The sequence below is a fragment of the Festucalex cinctus genome, chromosome 1 (genome assembly GCF_051991245.1).
Source record: "Festucalex cinctus isolate MCC-2025b chromosome 1, RoL_Fcin_1.0, whole genome shotgun sequence".
Taxonomy (NCBI): domain Eukaryota; kingdom Metazoa; phylum Chordata; class Actinopteri; order Syngnathiformes; family Syngnathidae; genus Festucalex; species Festucalex cinctus.
In genome coordinates this window covers 48,410,215-48,428,389 of record NC_135411.1, presented here as the reverse complement: position 1 = coordinate 48,428,389, position 18,175 = coordinate 48,410,215, and the positions used below count along the sequence as shown (strand labels likewise).

The following is an 18,175-nucleotide window of genomic DNA, read 5'->3' as shown; positions in this document are numbered from 1 at the left end:
AAATGATGCTAAAGTTCTATTTATCTTTTTTTTTTTTTTTTTTTTTAAATAATGAAAAGACCTCAACATGCAATTTAAGGCACATTCCTTTAAACATGAAGAGTGATGGACAAAGTAGCCTTGGTCCAGCTTGAAAAAGCGGTTAAGAAAGCAAGGCAGTTACGAGCTGTCAAACTCATTTACTGTTACCAGCAAGGCACGTTTGTTAATGTTAACCACTAACGTTGGAGATTTGCGCCGTACCATACAATGATGGCATAATTAACTAGCAGTTTCTTAGCATCCTAAATTAGAGATTATATGAGTTCGGGATAGCGTTGATTTTGATATTGATCACAATGATCGGCCTGATGTCAATAAGAACTACGGTAAAGAAATCCAAAACATTGAAAAATGAAGTTAGCCAACAGGCCACAATGCAGGCTAACTTCAAAGTAAAACTCTACTAAGACAATTTGCATTGCCGTCTATGTATTATTTGGAACGCTTTATTCTTTTTTATTATTATTTTTTTTTCTAGAGAGCTCAGAATTGTTCATTCGGCAGTCTTACTGATTCAACATCATATCTTACGCAACGCTATATTCCGAAGTTGTCACGATTGTGGGGGTGTTGGAGGCAGGACCCAAATGCAGCGGGGCAACAAAAACAGGGCAAGGCAGGGATGCAAGTAAAAAAGGGGATTTAATTAACAAAAAATGTAAACAAGGTTCTATGGAAAAATACAAATTAACAAGGTCAAAAACAAACACAAGGCATGGCATGGATAACAGGAACAGCAACAATGACTCAACAAGAACTGAAAGAAAGCAGGGTAACTAAATACACATGGTAACGAGTAGGGGTGTGAATTGCCTAGTACCTGACGATTCGATTCGTATCACGATTCACAGGTCACGATTCGATTCGATACCGATTAATCCCGATACGAATTTATAAGTCGATTGTTGCGATTTTTTTTTATTCAAATTTAGAAAATACTAATCAGTAAGCTTGTAGAGTGTAAGATTTATATGAAAATGTATTATTTATTTATCTGAAATTTCAGTCTTATAGAGGTTGTAATCTGTTTCATGTTTGAACAGCATTAAAATAAAATATTAAAGGAAGGCTCCTTTAATTTTACATGTATGGCTTGATTGGCAGTAAATAGTTAGTATAGCTACGAAACATGCATAAGAGCTGAAGAATACACTCCTATATTGATTTATTTAACTTTTTTCAACATAGAAGTACTTCCGTGTTGCAACGCCCCCAAGTGGTGACGTCACTAGTGTGTATACTCGCTTGGGGAACAGTAGTTCACGCAGACATAACAACGAGGAAGACACAAACGTCAGTTATGCCTTACTGTATTGCAAAATTTTGCAAGGCGTCGGCAAGGAAAAACCCGCGAGACCCCCCCCCCCCCCCCCAAAAAAAAAAAAAAAAAAAAGAAAAAAAAAAAAAAAGCTACTTGAGTAGACAATGGTTTGTTTGCTAAGTGCTGTCAACCTCCCGAAGGACAAGCAGGCGTGCGCGCAGCGAACATTTCAGGCATGAGGACTTCGAATATATGTTACAATTTGAGATGGGGTACGCCACACGCCTAATACTAAAGCCCAACGCAGTACCGAGTATCTTTAAAGAACCAGACGTGGGAAATAAGAAAGCCGATGGAGGAGCCGCAACTGCTAGCAACACGGAGCCTTCACTCTCACAACAGCCGGCACAAATCGAGGTCTCCCTACGGCCACTGAAAGATCTCGGAGAAGCGAAGCAAATTTAAAGCGAAAGGTAGGCATGTTTCGGGGGTGGGGGGGCATTGGTTATTATACTGCACGGACTGTTTTATTTCATAATTCATTTGAAGGTGGCCAACGCAGGGGCACGTCGGCACGTTACCGTAATGCACAGTATTAACAATCGTTGGGGCGGCTGGCTTGACTTCGTCTTTTCGAGTGGCGGCTGGCCTGACCGCAGTGGGACGCTACGCAAAAAAGAAAAAAAAAACAGCTAGGGGAGGTTGGGTGCTGTAACGACGATACATATAATTTTACTATTTTTTTCTTTTTCCTGAAATAGTTTGTCAGTTCCACACGTTTTGCATTGCTCGTGCTGTGTGTCACTTTACCTGTTGGATATTGGCTCCTCCAAGACTTTTCTTCTTCACATCTTTCATCGCAACCAAAGCTATCCTGAGAATGTCTATTTAGTATTGCCATGTTGAATGTCTGATGTTCCAGGATGCAGTTGAGATTGTCCGCAAGGAACCGATCCTCGAGTTCTTTCATTTCCAGACAGCACACATTCATTAGCGGATTGTCCATTCCTGTGCAGCTCCCGCACGAACACCACTCAACAACCGCCTGATTCACTCGTTCGTTAAAGTTTATTTTGTGCCCGAAAAGACCATCTGGCGCCACAACTTTCACATCCAAGGCAGACTTTCTTTCGGTAGGGTTATTTTGTCGTGTTGGCTCGAAGCGATAAGGTTTAATCCTTCCGGGTTTGACGCTAGATGCACGGCTGCGTTTCATAGTGCTTCCATAGTGTAGCGTTTACACACTAGTGACGTAAACATCCGGGTTATTTAGTCACGTGTAACAAACATGCCGGCGTTCGATTCATTTTAACAATGGTTTAAAAGTTATTAAATGTACATAAAAAAATAATCACGTCACCAAATTAATTATTGAAAAAGTAGCAACTTTTTGCTGCTAAAAATGGATCAATAAGTAAAGTGTCCCTTTAAGGCTTAATGTTCCGTTCATATAACATTCTTCCATGCTTAAGGTGTGAATCCTAACCCGAAGTCAGACGTTTTGTTGAATATTTTTCCATTAAAAATGGAAGTTTAAAAATCAATTCACACACACACAAAACAAAACAAAAAAAAACAAAAAAAAAGGCAATGATGATAAGACGTTGAATCGGTAAGACTACCGAATAAACAATTCTGAGCTCTTAAAAAAAATAAAAAAATAAAAAAAATAAAAAATAAAATAAAATAAAAAAAAAATCGATTTTTTTTTATTGAATCGATTCGAGAATCGCGCGATGTAGTATCGCGATATATCGCCGAATCGATTTTTTTTTTAACACCCCTAGTAACGAGAAAACAACAGACACCTGGGCAAGATACAAGAGGCTTGGGGAGCTGATTGGTCAACACAGTGGGAAGGGAAGACACACTCAGGTGGACGTGGCTAGACATAAACGGGACGAGGGAAGAGACAAGGAACACATGACAAACAACCAAAAACACCAAAAGAAAACAAAATCCCACCCCCACAAAACCAAAACATGACAGAAGTTAGCCTTTGCGTAGGCGCGGCGTGTTATATTTCCACCTTCCTTGACATGACGGAATGTTACAATTTACAATACACCTTGTTTTACAAGATCTTATTTAGCTACTATTAATTAGTTATCCTTAATTTATGAATTTTCAATGTATCTCTGACCTATGTATATAATACTACACTGCACCATAACGGTGAACTATTCATACAGTATTTGTAATTATACAATATTATATCTATATCTATATATAATTAATATATATTATCTTACAGATAGCATCAAAATTCCGTTCATGCTACAGCTAATTCTAAGCCCCATGTTTTACCCATTTTATAGTTATATAGTATTCCTTGTTTACGCTCATTAGGTACGTCAATTCAATGATTGTCTATGAGGGATGCATAGCGCAGTTTATAATCTTTATAAGTTTATAATCTAACAGTCTCAATAAATAAGAGTTTACTGGATAATGCATTAAAAATATAATCATTATTGTGGTTGTAGAACTGCACACCATACGGTCCTACCCTTTCCAATTACTGATATAGCAACAACACAGAATGTAAAAGACTCATCATAAAGAATTACTGGGAACTGCTATAAATAAATACATTTTCAGTACTTAATCGTTTGATGTGTCTGCAAGTCTGCCTCAGCATATGTGTGCTAACCTCATCCCCTTATCTCTCCCACTGGCCATTGACGTACTGACAACTTTTAATGGCCCACAGGGCTGACCTCGGCTTGACCAATCATGTTTCTCAAGTCCAGGCCATAGGGGCTCATTGGCTGAGTTCTCTCAACCAGACAGAGCCATCTGTGGCCCCTCATCACCTGGGAAAGAACCGGAGGCAGCTGAGCATGATGGGAATTAAGTCAGCTGGCTCGGATTTACAGCACTTGGAGGTCCTGATTGAACAGATTTTTTGCTCTTTGTTGCATGAACAAAGAGCTTGAGAAAATCATTTCAGTGATTGTTTTAAATACTGTACAATATTGCAAGGTGGCCCAGAGTGTGTGTAGAATCGGCATGCGTGTGTCGTTTCTGTTATATTGTAAGTGAGATAGAGCTGGCAAGACCTACAGAATTTCCCACCGGCTGCTTCCCAGCGATAGAAAGGTTAGAAGGAGACTATGAGGCACGTGCAGATGCGCGACAAGGGGAAATAGAAGAGCGGAGGAACAGAAGGCTTCATCAAGGGGCTCTTCAGTTTTGGAGCACAGAATCCCACTGCTGTATCCGTTTCTTCATTTTCCCGCCTTGTCTTCAGTGCCTAAAACACAAACTTCCTCCTCAACTCTCTTTCACCTCTTTATCAGCCTCTTTTCTCTTTCCCACTCCCACTCTTCATCCTTCCTCTAAGCTCTGGCGCTTGCTCGTGTCCCGTTATTGCATCGTGCTATGCTCCACTTAAACTGGGTAGAACATTCTATAATTAGCATGGAGGACAAAGGGGAAAATTACACTGTTATTGGAGTAAGATGGACCCAAACAAATACCCAAACATTTCCACCGAGGTGTTTGACTCCTCCAGTCCTGATGTGGCTCGCATTTCCAACATTGGAAGACCGGATGGTGATCGGCATTCCAGCCAAATAAAGAAAAAAACTCCAGCCTCCAGTCAAACACACAAACTGTATGAGAACTAGTGATGGGTGAGTATTGCTACCAGGCCTTATTTGAATATATTGGTACTCGCAGCTGTGCTGATATGCCCTCTTGTGATCGTTTTAATTCAAGTAATTAAATTAATTGCCATTAATGTTATGCAATTTAAAGGAAGAATGCTATCTGTCTTTAAAATCATCTGTCATTGTTTTCTTTGGAAATTTTATGTATCAAAAGTGGTATCGGTGACAACTCAAGCTTTGAGTACTCCTACTGGTTAAAAAGTGATATTGAACATCCCTAATGAGAACACTCGCAAGGAGAATGGAGGAGACGCACACGCTCAACAACCAGACTGACTCGAGGCTCCAAACGTCTAGGTCAAGCCCCTTTAAAACTACACCAATGTGTGACACACGTCATAAATAATGTTATCTTTGCATTTTTTGTTGTTGTTTTGCTATATTTTTACTAGGATTATTATTATTATTATTATTATTATCATTATTATTATTTTATTTTAAATTTATTTATTTTTTTCAAAATTAAGTACAGTTCTATTTTTCTTTAGATACATAAAAAAATCTGTGCCACTTTTTTTTGCGGACTGGCATTTAAATCCTTTCAATACAGACAATTTATTTGATATGGGAGTACATTGAGTTACAAGCTCAGTCACAGAACAAGTTAAACTAATAAATCAAGTTACCCCTGTGTATGAATTTAAAAAAAAAAATTATGATGGCATGCAGAGAAATATCATTGGCTGGCTGAAAAGTCAATAAAAGAAATGGAAAGAACTGAAGCCTGGCTAATATATCCACAGTATCAAATGCAATCTACAGCTAGCATGTCTCAAGGGTGAACTACAAGACAAGACATCAAAGGACTCAAGTGTACTTTGTGAATACTACAACATTCCAACAATGTTAACATCATTGCTACATTATTAGTCTTCTGTTTGAGTTCACTTGTCCCAAACAATTTGATGTTCCACACTAAAAGGTGAGCCACAATAACGTGTTCAGAGTGCGCATATTGAGGAAGTTTTTCAAGTAGAAAGAGGGAAAGTGAGAAAAACTCATGGATTGTGCATGTGTTGCCAAATCAACCATCTTTTGTGTTTGCATGCTTGCTGAAAATCAGGTGTTTATGCTAGATGTTTAGCACACATCATACATTAGAACATGAAAGTGTTTTGTTGACACAGGCAAATATGCTTGTTAGAGCTTCACTTACTTGTGTAGTGCGCTCGGTGGCAGCTTGCTCGTCTTTTCCATCTGGCCGTAGCAAGACGTCCGAGCTTCAGGGATGTCGCCGTACTCATCCAACATGGCTGCCGCTGCTGACGTTATGATCCCCAAACCATCGCGCACGCGCGCCTCCAACGGATAATCCCAGTCATCATAGGAGACGGAAATCATTCCCGATGGGAACTCTTCCGGTGTTATTTCCGGGTTGCCGGTGGTCAGAGACGGTACGATCCAGATGTAGCCGAAGCCCGTGAGGCCCAGAGAGCGAGCCTCCTCCAGGATGTAGACAGCCTCGTCCTTGGAGCAGTAGAGCACAACGACCGGTGACTGGACCTTCTTCAACATGATCTGAGACCGGCTGTCTTCCTCCACTGCATCCAGAGTGATGATATTCTGCAGGTCCCAGCCAACAAAACTGCAAAGTGCGCAAGCAATGAAAGATTAATTCTGTGAAATACTTTGAATGATTTTCATTTATTAATTTTTTTTCCTGAAAAACAAACTACAGAAGGTTCCATCATGTACAAATGAGAGGGAATTTGAAGCTATCAAAGCACCACCTCTATACAATTCTCCACACCATTTGGACTAAACACATTCGGGTGTGATTGTGTTGCTCTTCAAAAACGTCTTGCTGAAAATAGGGAACAGCATCAGTCTACATAGATCAGATAACATCCCTTTTATAATGCATCTCTAGAAGTTTTCTGAAGTGAGAGGTAAAAAGTGCTCATTAAAAGTCCCACTAGAAAAGAGCGATAAGCTCATTTATCTTTCTTATCTCATGGCTGATCTTTTTTTTTTTTTTTTTTTTTTAATATCCAAAGTGATAATATTCAGCAGATCCCATAACACAAAGGGGAATTGCATCAGTGATGGATGGAAAGGGGTTCTATTGTTGAAATGAAAGACTCAATCTGTAACAAATTGGTAGAAAGCTGTGGAATTAGACACATTTTACCCTAAAGCTACAAAATAACAATTAACGAGAGCATAACTACACACACATCAATACATTATGCATGTGCAACAGCGTTATCTGATCAAGATTTTCAATTATTTTGTTGAAATGATTTGTTTCAGTATATTTTAAATTCAAACTGGACTAGTTTTCAAAAACATAACATCAAATTGCCTGTCACTAGAAAACTAGAAAACCATTCAGAAACTCTTCAGTGTTCACTGCACTTGTTTTAACGTTCAAACATGTTTACATTCAATGTGCAGCTGTAAGATTATCCATCCATCCATTTTCTTAACCACTTGCCCATCACGAGGGTCACGGGGGTGCTGGAGCCTATCCCAGCCAGCTTTGGGCAGTAGGGGTACACCCTGAACTGGTTGACAGCCAATCGCAAGCTGTAAGATTAATCTCAAGCAATTTTGCACTTTTTTGTTTTTGTTTTGTTTTTTTAAATTTAGGTGAAAAACTAAGTTAAATTTTCTTGGAAAGTTTTCATGAAATACATGAAGGTCAATATGGTTTCAGAGCAAATAGAACTACCGCAATGGCAATAATTGATGCAACTGAAGAAATTACAAATGCACTAGACACAAAGAAAATTGCAGTTGGGGTCTTCATTGATCTCAAAAAAGCCTTTGATACAATTAACCATTCTATCCTAGTAAAAAAATTAGAACGATATGGGATTCGCGGAGTTGCTGGTGACAGGATTAGAAGTTATTTAAAAGGAAGGTTACAATATGTTAAAATGGGGCATTGCTTGTGGTGTTCCCCAGGGGTAACCCAGGGGGGTATTAGGGCCAATATTATTTATTTTATTTTAGTCAATAAACTAAAGTTGGGGAAAAAAAAAAAAAGACCAACATAAATAAAACAAACGTGCTGGATACGGCACACATTCTGCTACTGGTAACACAAACATATATGACATGGATTAAAATCTTATACTGCAACTTCATTTACCTGCACCATACAATACAGTCTGGGAAGAATATACAAGTATATGCAAAACCCGGAACTTGTTTTTTTTTTTGTTTTTTTTAAATAGCAAAAATATGTGAAAAACTGACACCAATTGTTTTTCAGTTATATACCAAGATATTATCGGTCCGGCCCACGTGGTAATATATTTTCTTTCATGTGACCCGTGAGCTAATGTGAATTTGACACGTCTGATGTATACTTAGAAGAGCATATACTGTATATTACCCAAAAAAATGCTTTGTTTTATACTATTTTTTCATGACATTCATCATTTCAGTCAACTCAACGTATCATGTCTCTTTAGTGATAACATCCCCCACCCTCACGTTCGACAGTATCTAGGCTACATTTCATGAAGGCTCCTGAGAGTACCATAACATCTGCCAGCTCAGCCTTGACTCACTGAGCTGACTGGCCCACTTTATTTTCACTTGAAATGATAGAGGTCCTTTGCTATTAAAGCTGTCTGCCCATGACCAAGCCCCAGTGAGCAGGTCGAACAGCAACGTGGGATATCGACAGTTAATTATAGCTACTCGTGCAAATTATTCTAGCTTTAATTAATGATTTGTTATTGTTTCAACATTCAGATCAACAACCAGAGGGAATAAATATTTCCATTTCCATGCTAAATGGCATCGCAGGTGTAACTCTCAGCAGACAGTAGTCATCTTTTGAGCACATACTGTAAATGTTATTTCTATCTTACCAGCATATGTATTATTTTGGCACCTATCAAAATGGTGTGACCTCAGGTAATTGGTCGGCAGGATACAGCACTGGTTACCTGACTATGCTGCCAAAATCCTTGAGGATGATGATGATGATGGTTGCTGCTTTCGTCAACATAAAAGGAGGGTACAAGTAACATAAAAAGGCAAAACAAACCACGCACTTTGGGTCAACGCAGATTTAAGTAATTCACAGACTACTAACCCTCACCATCATCTTGGAATCACTGAACCATTTATTTGACTTCCAGCTAAATATTATGAGCTGCTGCGCTGTTAAGCATTTGACTACAGCATCAGTCAAAATGACCTAGAGGTGTGGAAGACAGCAAAGCTGCAGGAGCACTAAACCAAACTGTCATCCACATTAATTTCAGAAGTGCTGCTTAAATCCTCATGGGCTGCTGTGTTTGAAACCAATATGAGGAGTGGAGATGAAACATACAAGGCCAAACACTGAGTGCAGTAAGTCGCCAAGACAGTAAACAACCTCGTTCACCACAGGGACATCTGCTGTGATGATGGATGAGATTACAGTACAAAAACGGAGAAATTATTCTGGAAATAAGATGCTCGGAAGCTTTTGGAAGAGGTAATTTGGGGACTATCTAATAAAAAGGAAACTTTCATTTATGTTTTTTGACAGCTGTTTAATTTGTTTAGGAGAGCAATATATCTTGCTGATGTAGTGGTTATGACAGACGTCAATGCAGCGTTCCTACATTTCTATGTACGTACAGCTCCATTATGCTGTAGGCGCAAAGCCAGCATCAAAGATGTGATGTCACTCTCCTCCGGCAGTTGTCTAATTTGCTGAACCTCCATGCGGTTATTAGCTGTCTTGCATATGCAGAACGCAAATGCAGTGCAGATGAGGCAATGGTTATGCTGATTAGGTGGAACAGTTACATTTTGGGATGAAATTGTATCTGTGTAAAAAACCATTTGGGGCTTACTCTTTGGTCCTGTGCGTACAACATACCAAAAACTGTGTTGTTCTTTTTTCGTCATATTGTTTTTTCGAAATAAATGTGTTTTATAGTGCTGTCAAAGTTAAAGCGTTCACTCATTAATCACAGGAAATTATCACACTAATCATGTATTAATGCAGATTAATCACACTATTAATTTTCACCACAGATGATCCCTTAGCTTGGCAGTGGATGGTTAAACGTAGCAGCATAGGTTGTGTTTAAGCAATAAACATAACTACAGGAATGAAAGTAAAGCATTTAATAAATGTTAGCGTATGATGTTCAGAACATTTGTTCATGTCAAAATATTGGGATCATTTTTTTGGTCATTTTAAATTATGCAAGTAATTAATTGATGAGAAAAAGAGGAGGATGAGAGCCTGCATTGGATCAAAAAAATGTTGAAGATGTCCTCATAACATTAAATGTAGAAAGAATTAACACACAACAAGTGCTTTTCAAATTTGGAGGGAAAACAATGCTGATAAAATGCATTAATTAAGTGATTAATCAAACTTCTAAGATAATGTGATTTCAAAAAATAATAATAATCGTTGGTCAGCATCTCGACTGTTTTATAAGTGAATGGGGAAATGAGAAATCAAAATCGCCATTCACTTAATGCAGTTTTAAATAAAAAAAATACCACATCTGGATTTATATTTTTGTGTAACAAGATCTAAAATTGATGTTATTATGGTTTTGAGTTGGGTCATGGGGTCACTGAATTGATCTTGTAATATGTTGTCCCTTATGATGATGCAGTTTTGTAGTTGCTATAAGTTGCTATAGCCCTTATGATGATAATTTTTGATGATGATGTGTGCCACTCTTAGTTTGTCTAGTGACTAGTCTTAGGCAAATGTCCCTTATGATGAGAATGCTGGTAGCTTTTTTGCTATTTGTCACTCTTAGGTTGTGTAGGCACGCTTATTTTTACATATAGGCTTTTATTCTGTCTTATAGAATTGTGCATTCCCCTAACAAGAGTATGACACTTTTGTCAGTACGCTATGTTGAGGTTTCTTCCATGCAATTTGTTGTACATGTGTTCTGCATCTAGCCCGTTCAAGGTCTTTGTCCAGGTTTCTCCCTCAAGTGTTTTCTTCGAGGTCACATGAATCAAGCCCTACTTTCTTTTTTTTTTCTTTTTTTTTTTGAAGAGCTCAGAATTGTTCATTCGGTAGTCTTACCGATTCAACGTCTTGTCATCATTGCTCTTTTTTTTTTTTTTTTTTTTTTTTTTTTTTTTTTTGTGTGTATGTGTGCGTGCGTGCGTGCGTTTGCGTGTGTGCGTTTGCGTGCGTTTGCGTGCGTGCGTGTGCGTGCGTGCAAATACGTATAAATTTATACTCATTCATTCACCTAAAACCTTATAAATATCCCATTACCCTTCGCCTTAACCAGGTACTTCAGAATCTTGCCAGAGTCGTGAGATTTAAATGGTCAGGAGACCAGAGAAAAGGTCAGAAAAAAAAAGAAATAAAGAGAAAAGAAAGGTAAATCAAAGTGACATCCAGCACCGACCAAACACTTCCTGCCTTCCCCATGATTACAAAATCAAAGTCTTACGCCAACCCCGGAAGCCTCTAAATTCCAGCAAATTTAGCGAGATCTCAAGAGCCCAGAGGAAAAACTACAGAGAGGAAGGAGGGAAGGATCGATAAGGCAGAGTGAGATCAATAGAAGCCAGTACATCCAATCCATCAAAGTGAAGTCCAGCACCAACAAGACCCCTCCTGCGTGGTTACAAAACCGGAGTCTTATGCCAACCCCAGAAACCTCATACTTCTAATAAATTAAGATCTCAAGTGACCAGAGGAAAAACTAAAGAGAGGAAGGAGGGAAGGATAGATAAAGCAAAGTGAGAACCACAGACACCAGCACCAACTGATTCAAGGGGCTGTGGGAGGGAGAGGGTACTTCTGTTGAGTTTCAGTAGATGCTGGTGCGACGGATCTGGCATGCATAAGGACCACCACCAAAGAAAGAAGCCGTCAACCGCGGTCCAGCAAAGCGAGCACCCCCCCCGGAATCCCCAGGCCGCGGCAGCACCAAGGCCACCCCCAAGCCACCCGAGCGGACACCGGTCGGCGAGCCGACCCAGACACCCGGAACACCCCCGCCCCAGCCCCGGCCCACACCCCCGAGCCCAAGGCCGCAGAACGAGGCCCAGCGGGCCCCCACAGCGCCCCACCGGTCCCCAGCCCCCATCCCCCCACGACCCCCCCGCACCCCACCCAAACCCGCCATCCACCACGACCCAGGCCCCACCACCCCCGACCCCCAAACCCCCGAACACACCCCGACCCCCAGCACCCAACCCCCCACCCACCCATACCTCCACCCCCCCCCCAAACAAGCCGCCCCCCCCCGACGGCCGCCACCCCCCCCCCGTGAACCCGGCCCCCCGCGAGAACCCCCCACCCCCCCCCGGAAACCGGCACCGGGCAGCAGCGCAGAGAGGGAAGATGTGCCCACCCCACCTCCAGCCGCGCGAGATTTGCACAGCGGCGGGAGGGGGGAAGCAGAGGAGGAAGCACCAGGGGAGAAGGCGGAACACCAGAACACCGAGCCCGGTGGGGAGAGGCCCCGGTCGTCACGCCAGAGTACTAGTGACACCTAACCCTGTTACTGAGTCCGCCAGCTCGCCGACTGGCGAGCTCTACCCTTACACCGTGAATGTGGCCCCACCCAGTGTATATACAAGTGTGTGCGTGTGGTGCATTAAAATTGGGAGCAGGTGAGTCGGAGCAGAGGGAAAAAATTTCCCCTACTCCGACACACCCGTATCCCCCCCAAAAAAATGAATATGTATATGTGTGGTGCATTAAAAAAGGGAATGGAGGGACAAAGTGGTGGGGCAGGGACACAAATGGGGGGGACCACAGCGCTGCCAGGCACTGCAGTCCATCCCCTCTGATGGCTCCCCGCCCCAACTCACCCCTCCCCTTGGACGTGAGGTGCATTAAAATTGGAGGGGAGTTGAAGGGTGAAGACGGTGTTTCCACCCTTCCCCACCCCACCAAGAAATGTGTTGTGTGCCCTATGTGTATATTTACAAAGTGTATAGTGCAAGCTAGTGAAGTGAGTAAGAGGAGCGACCAGCGGGGCCTCACCCAACCCGGCGGGTGTAGGTGGCACGCCCGCCCCCCAGCACCCCCACCCCCCGCCGCCCCCCACCTCATCCACCCGGCACCACAATGGGCGGACAGCCAGCGCAGCAGGGCTACCGGACAGCCCACCGGCCACCGGAGCCCGCCTGGGGCGCCAGGAGTTATACCGGAGTGGGGCAGGCCCCAAACCCTCGCCCGGCCCCCGGAGCCCGACGCCCGGGCCGGGGAGGGAGCCCCAGGCCCAGGGAGAGGGAGGGGGAGGGGCCGCAGGGCAGACAGGGAAGGGGGGGGGGGGCGGGGGAAGCGGGGAGAAGACGACAAGAAGGCGAAAGGGCGGCTGCAGGGCAGGAGGCGGGGGGGGGAGAGGAGGAGGGAGGGCGACAAGGGAAAAGGGCCCTACTTTCTGCTGTTACATTGTGTTTTAGTATATAATGACTATTTCACAACTCCCGTGTCTTGTCTGCGTTTGGTTCCTAAGTCCGCACCCCACATGACAAAATTGTTTATGCGTATTGGGAAAACAATTTATTAATCGGTAAAATGCCCCCAATTGTTGGGACTTTGTTTTAATTTTTGAGAAAGATCAAAAATCCAAACTGGAAAGTGACAGCATATTTTAGGTAGAGCTACATGTATCCCGTATGCATATTGGAGTTAGGTCTATACACTCATGTACACATCAAATGCAAATTATCCTATATATGCAATTAAGGCAAAACGAAATGGTTTGTACCTGTTATCTACAGTCGTTTTTAGAATGTTGATGAACTCCTGGTAGCCGGGAAATTTTGACGTAACTATAGAAAAGATGTGCCAGTCGTACTCCTCCATGATGTTCAGCATCAGCAGAGCCTCCTGCTGGATGGAAGCACCAAACTGGAAGAATGTTGACTTCACATCCTGAAAACAGGCAGAAAAGACAGCAATAATAAGATTTTGTTGTTTGATCCAATAGTACATTTAATATTTGGTTGAACATTAGAATAATCTTTGACAGAACAGTTGGACTGTACACACACACAAAGGCAATATAGAGTGTACATGACAATAAAATGTATGGGAGAGGTCCTCTGAATAATTCAATTAAGCCCAAATTGGATTGACGCAGTGCAGGCAGGCTGCAAAAGTCTCCTAGGCCGAGTTGACGGGGAATGAGGGTTCCATTCATGCTGACTCGCTCAAACACGCCATTAAACTGGACTCTGGATTGTTTCTCCATTTAATGTATTCAACCATTTGATTGGACAGCGCTGAATAGCACTCGTGCAGGTGAACAAATGAACTCCATTCATGTCGGCAGAGTCACACCAAATGACTCATTTGTGCGAGGGCTATTAGACGAGGTGAAATGGGACAAAATTAATGAGAAAAGAACATGTGGGAGGGCACGGTATGTTACCCTATCTTTACTTGTTAAATGCACAATTTAGTGTATGTGTCTGTTTTTGCATTAACATGAATTGTGTCCATATGCACCCCATATCGCGTATATCATCAAAAATATCCAACATATATAATGTATATTTGAAACAACAGGTGAAGAACAAGTTAGATGGAGCAGGGGTTAGAGAGCCTTTGTGATGTCTTCGGATTGCAGATTGCACTTGTAACCATGTGAAAGTTCAGCTGCAGTACATGCAAGACCAAGCATTTGCTTCCCTAGTGCGATTATGCCCTCTGAACTGTACACTGTTACGGTCACTGTTTGCATTAATTGTGCATCTTTTTTAATTTTTTTTTGTCTCCAATATATCAAGACTCAGGTTTTTCTCTGGTCCCACGTCTGTGTGTGTGCTTGTATGCTGAAATGACATAGTAACTCAAGTGGAGCATGGTGGCATAGCAAGGAGGTCATGCTGTAAGACGTGTCACTTCCTGTCTTCATCACAGTGGTAGTCAAGACTCTCACACTTTGCAGCAATGTAGAGCTAGCTGTGACTAGGAGGGAGTTGTCGTAATATTGGCTGTACAGTATGCATTTATATCGCAATGTTTTGATCCTCCAACGTGGCAAAAAAGGTTTGCAGTTATAATAGTGTGTGATCAATAAGTAGAGTATGTATTGGGTTCTTTGTTTTTTGTTCTGTTACAATTAGTGTTGTTCCGATACCGATACTGGTATCGACATAGGTGCCGATACTGCATTAAAACAGTGGTATCGGTATCGGTGACTACTCACAAGTAACATGCCGATACCATTAATTCCAACGCTAATATAGGATTTTGGATGCAGCATCTTGTGTCTTGCTCGTGCACGACATTCACTGATATGTGACATGTTCACTGCATGCCCATCTAAGATATCCTATTGGCCCTTGAATGCTCTGAACCAATGGCAGGACAGCTTTTTCATGTTGAGGAAAAAAAACCTTAAGTATCGGTATGGTATCGGTATCGGCCGATACTGCAAAGCTGGGTATCGGTATCGGGAGCCAAAAAACGGTATCGGAACAACACTAGTTACAATGCTAAGTGCTAAATGCTATACACCAGTTACTGATGGCCATTTTTTTATGCAACATTTGGTATTCATGTTTTTATGTATAGCCCCACTTCATGGGTAAGCAAAAACTGGTTGCACCAGAGTTGTCCTTGAACAAGGCACCGAATCCTCAATCCTCCCCTGGGGCACTCCAACAACATTCCCTTGCCCCACATGTCTGTGAATTGGTTATTTGTGGCGTGATGTCATGTATACAGCGTTAATATAAACAGCAGAGTGAAAAGACAAATTGTCTTTGGAGATTTAAAAAAAAAAAAAAAAAGAAGTAAATAATACATTGTGGTATACCGATAGCAGGCACTACCAGGCCTTATTTCAATTTAACCATTACTCGCAATGAGTTATAAATAGAACTTTGTAGTTCTCATGTCCTCTGCTGCCAATAGAATCAATCAATGTCTAGTCAAATGGCACACGTACACAAATGTGTGTACACACAAACATGAGCGTTTGCGGCTTTGTAAGCCACACACTCACCCCACTAAGATACATACTTGTCATATAAAGTAAAGGGATGTCTTATATTGTACAGCTGCACTAGTGGCATAAACAGTATGTTACATGCTGAGCTTTAAAGCCCGGGAGTGTCCACTGGAGGAGAGGCTCAGTGATGTGACAAAAAAATAAATAAATAAAAAATCCTCTGTGGCACAGTGCTAAATATAACCAGACAGTGCTAGAAATAGCTGCAACAAAACAATAGAGATGGAAATTTCTGTGGGGTGGCAGGGGAGATTAAAATACCAAATGGGCAATGCCAGAGTCAACACAGCCAAAGAATACAAAACAACATGATGTTTAGATGATTACAATAAAACAGAAATTGGAAATCCTTATGGATGATGCATACAGAAATTGGTATTTTCACGTCAAAGATGTATATCAAAATATCCCAAATCGTCCATGCCAGGTTAATTAGAGATCCACTTGTTTGTTTTTTACATTTACATATACAATAATGCACCATCAAAGTTGTTGAACAAAACAAATCAGGATACAATAATAAGGTAAGCTCAAATGTTATTAAAGTTAAAGTTGTTGTCTTTTGAATGTCATTGAAAAAGCAATCCTATTTTTGGCCCATGCTGAGGTTTCAACACGCACACACTCAGTTTGAACCCAGCTTGTGCCGGATGTATGAATCAAGTGCATCCTCAGGTTGCTGCTTCTGTACTTTTGGATTGTCCTAGATGTAATGCACAAAGTATAAGCAAAAATAGGAGTAACAATAATATAATATGTGAAGTCTTGATCACATAAAGTCACACTTGCTTAGTGGAAAAAGAAACATTACATTGAGGCAAATTAGTGAAGCTGGACCATTAAAATAGTTGACACTCAGTGAGTGGTTATAGCTCCTTAAAAATACAAGACATGGGACTAACAAACTATATTCATATGCAGAATTTTACAAGGTACATTTTGTAAGTTTGGCAGCAAGTTAAACTCATGTGCACATTAATAAAAACATGCACAACAATGAAATAGTGGGGTGTTTTTTTCACTCAAATGATGATCTTTTACTACTCTTTAACTTTTACTACCAGTGTATTTAAACAAAATACAATATTATTAATACAAATCTTGGCCACTCATTTACTTGTACAGAACATTGTTTGCATAATGGCAACCAGGGAGAGCATTTGTCTGTTTCATACATTTGTCTAAAAGTGCCTACATAAAAATGTGGCACATTTTCTTTGCATTTTCCATTAAAACTTCAGCTAACATTTGTCATCCCAATAAGTAGAGCGCATTAATACAAAGTGTGTTTGAGTTGCTTTGAAACTGCTGAATGTGTTTTGGAGACTAAACAACCCAGTGGCCTTCGACTGTTACACAAACTTTAGCCACATGCATTACGTTGATCAAACGTGGGTGTGTGATGTCACAGGCGAGTATTTTTGCCTATATATTTCCATGAAACCTACTTGATGTGTATAGCACAGGGGCAGCATTATATATTGCAGTGTGTGCGTGTGTTTGTGTGTATTATTGCTGTGGTTTCTCTGTCAGGACTTTTTAACAAGCAGCCAAGCCCCCCCACGGGGAAACACTGACAAAGTAACATCATTCCTCGCTCTCCCTCCCTGCCTCTATCTTTGTCTCCTACTCTAATAAGTCTGATATCTTCCTCCCAGTGTCTTCCTTTAGTTTCGTTAACTCACTGTCCAGGAGGTCTGTTTTTTGGTCGTTGTTTTTTTTTTTTTTTTTTCCACACTTCCCCTGATCCACAACATGCACACCCACACACGCCCAAACTATTCGTTAAGGCCGATACTTTGCTGCACTCTTTTGGGAATCACACTTCCACCTTTTAACAACTAACCATCATGCACATTCAGTACGGGATTTTACAGCTCATCCAAAAATATTGTTACAAAAGAAAAACTTTTTTTTTTTTTGTTATTTCCAACACATCCACTCAACATACCGGTACATACATATGTTACTTGCCGTGAAGTTATATACAGTATTGACCACAGTTTCTTCAGTATTGTGGCTATTAATTCAAAGTTGTCATCAACTACACACTATGGGTCAAATACTCCCATTCCCATCTCACTTATTTTTTTATGCGCCTGGACTTGCGTACTTTTCATATACACTTATTCTCCCACCATTCTGACACACCCTCCAAATTTAACAAAGTGTGGCAAACTGGCAGCTGAGGCTGGGTGGAAATCTTGGAACGGCACTTTTTCTGAGATTTGTGAATGTCTTAGAAATGTGAGAAAAAGATAAAGCAAACTTAA

General features: G+C 41.2%; 1 protein-coding gene across 2 annotated transcripts in view; it reads right to left on the bottom strand.

Moving 5' to 3' along the window:
* Nucleotides 1-18,175, bottom strand: part of grin2aa (glutamate receptor, ionotropic, N-methyl D-aspartate 2A, a) — a 192,107-nt gene that overhangs the window by 66,379 nt on the left and 107,553 nt on the right. For both annotated transcript variants that reach the window (XM_077539385.1, XM_077539376.1), the window contains 2 exons: nucleotides 13,650-13,816; nucleotides 6,134-6,562 (listed from right to left, as the gene is read on the bottom strand). In XM_077539385.1, the coding sequence (XP_077395511.1) occupies nucleotides 6,134-6,562; nucleotides 13,650-13,816 (596 nt within the window). The remainder of the gene's footprint in view (nucleotides 1-6,133; nucleotides 6,563-13,649; nucleotides 13,817-18,175) is intronic.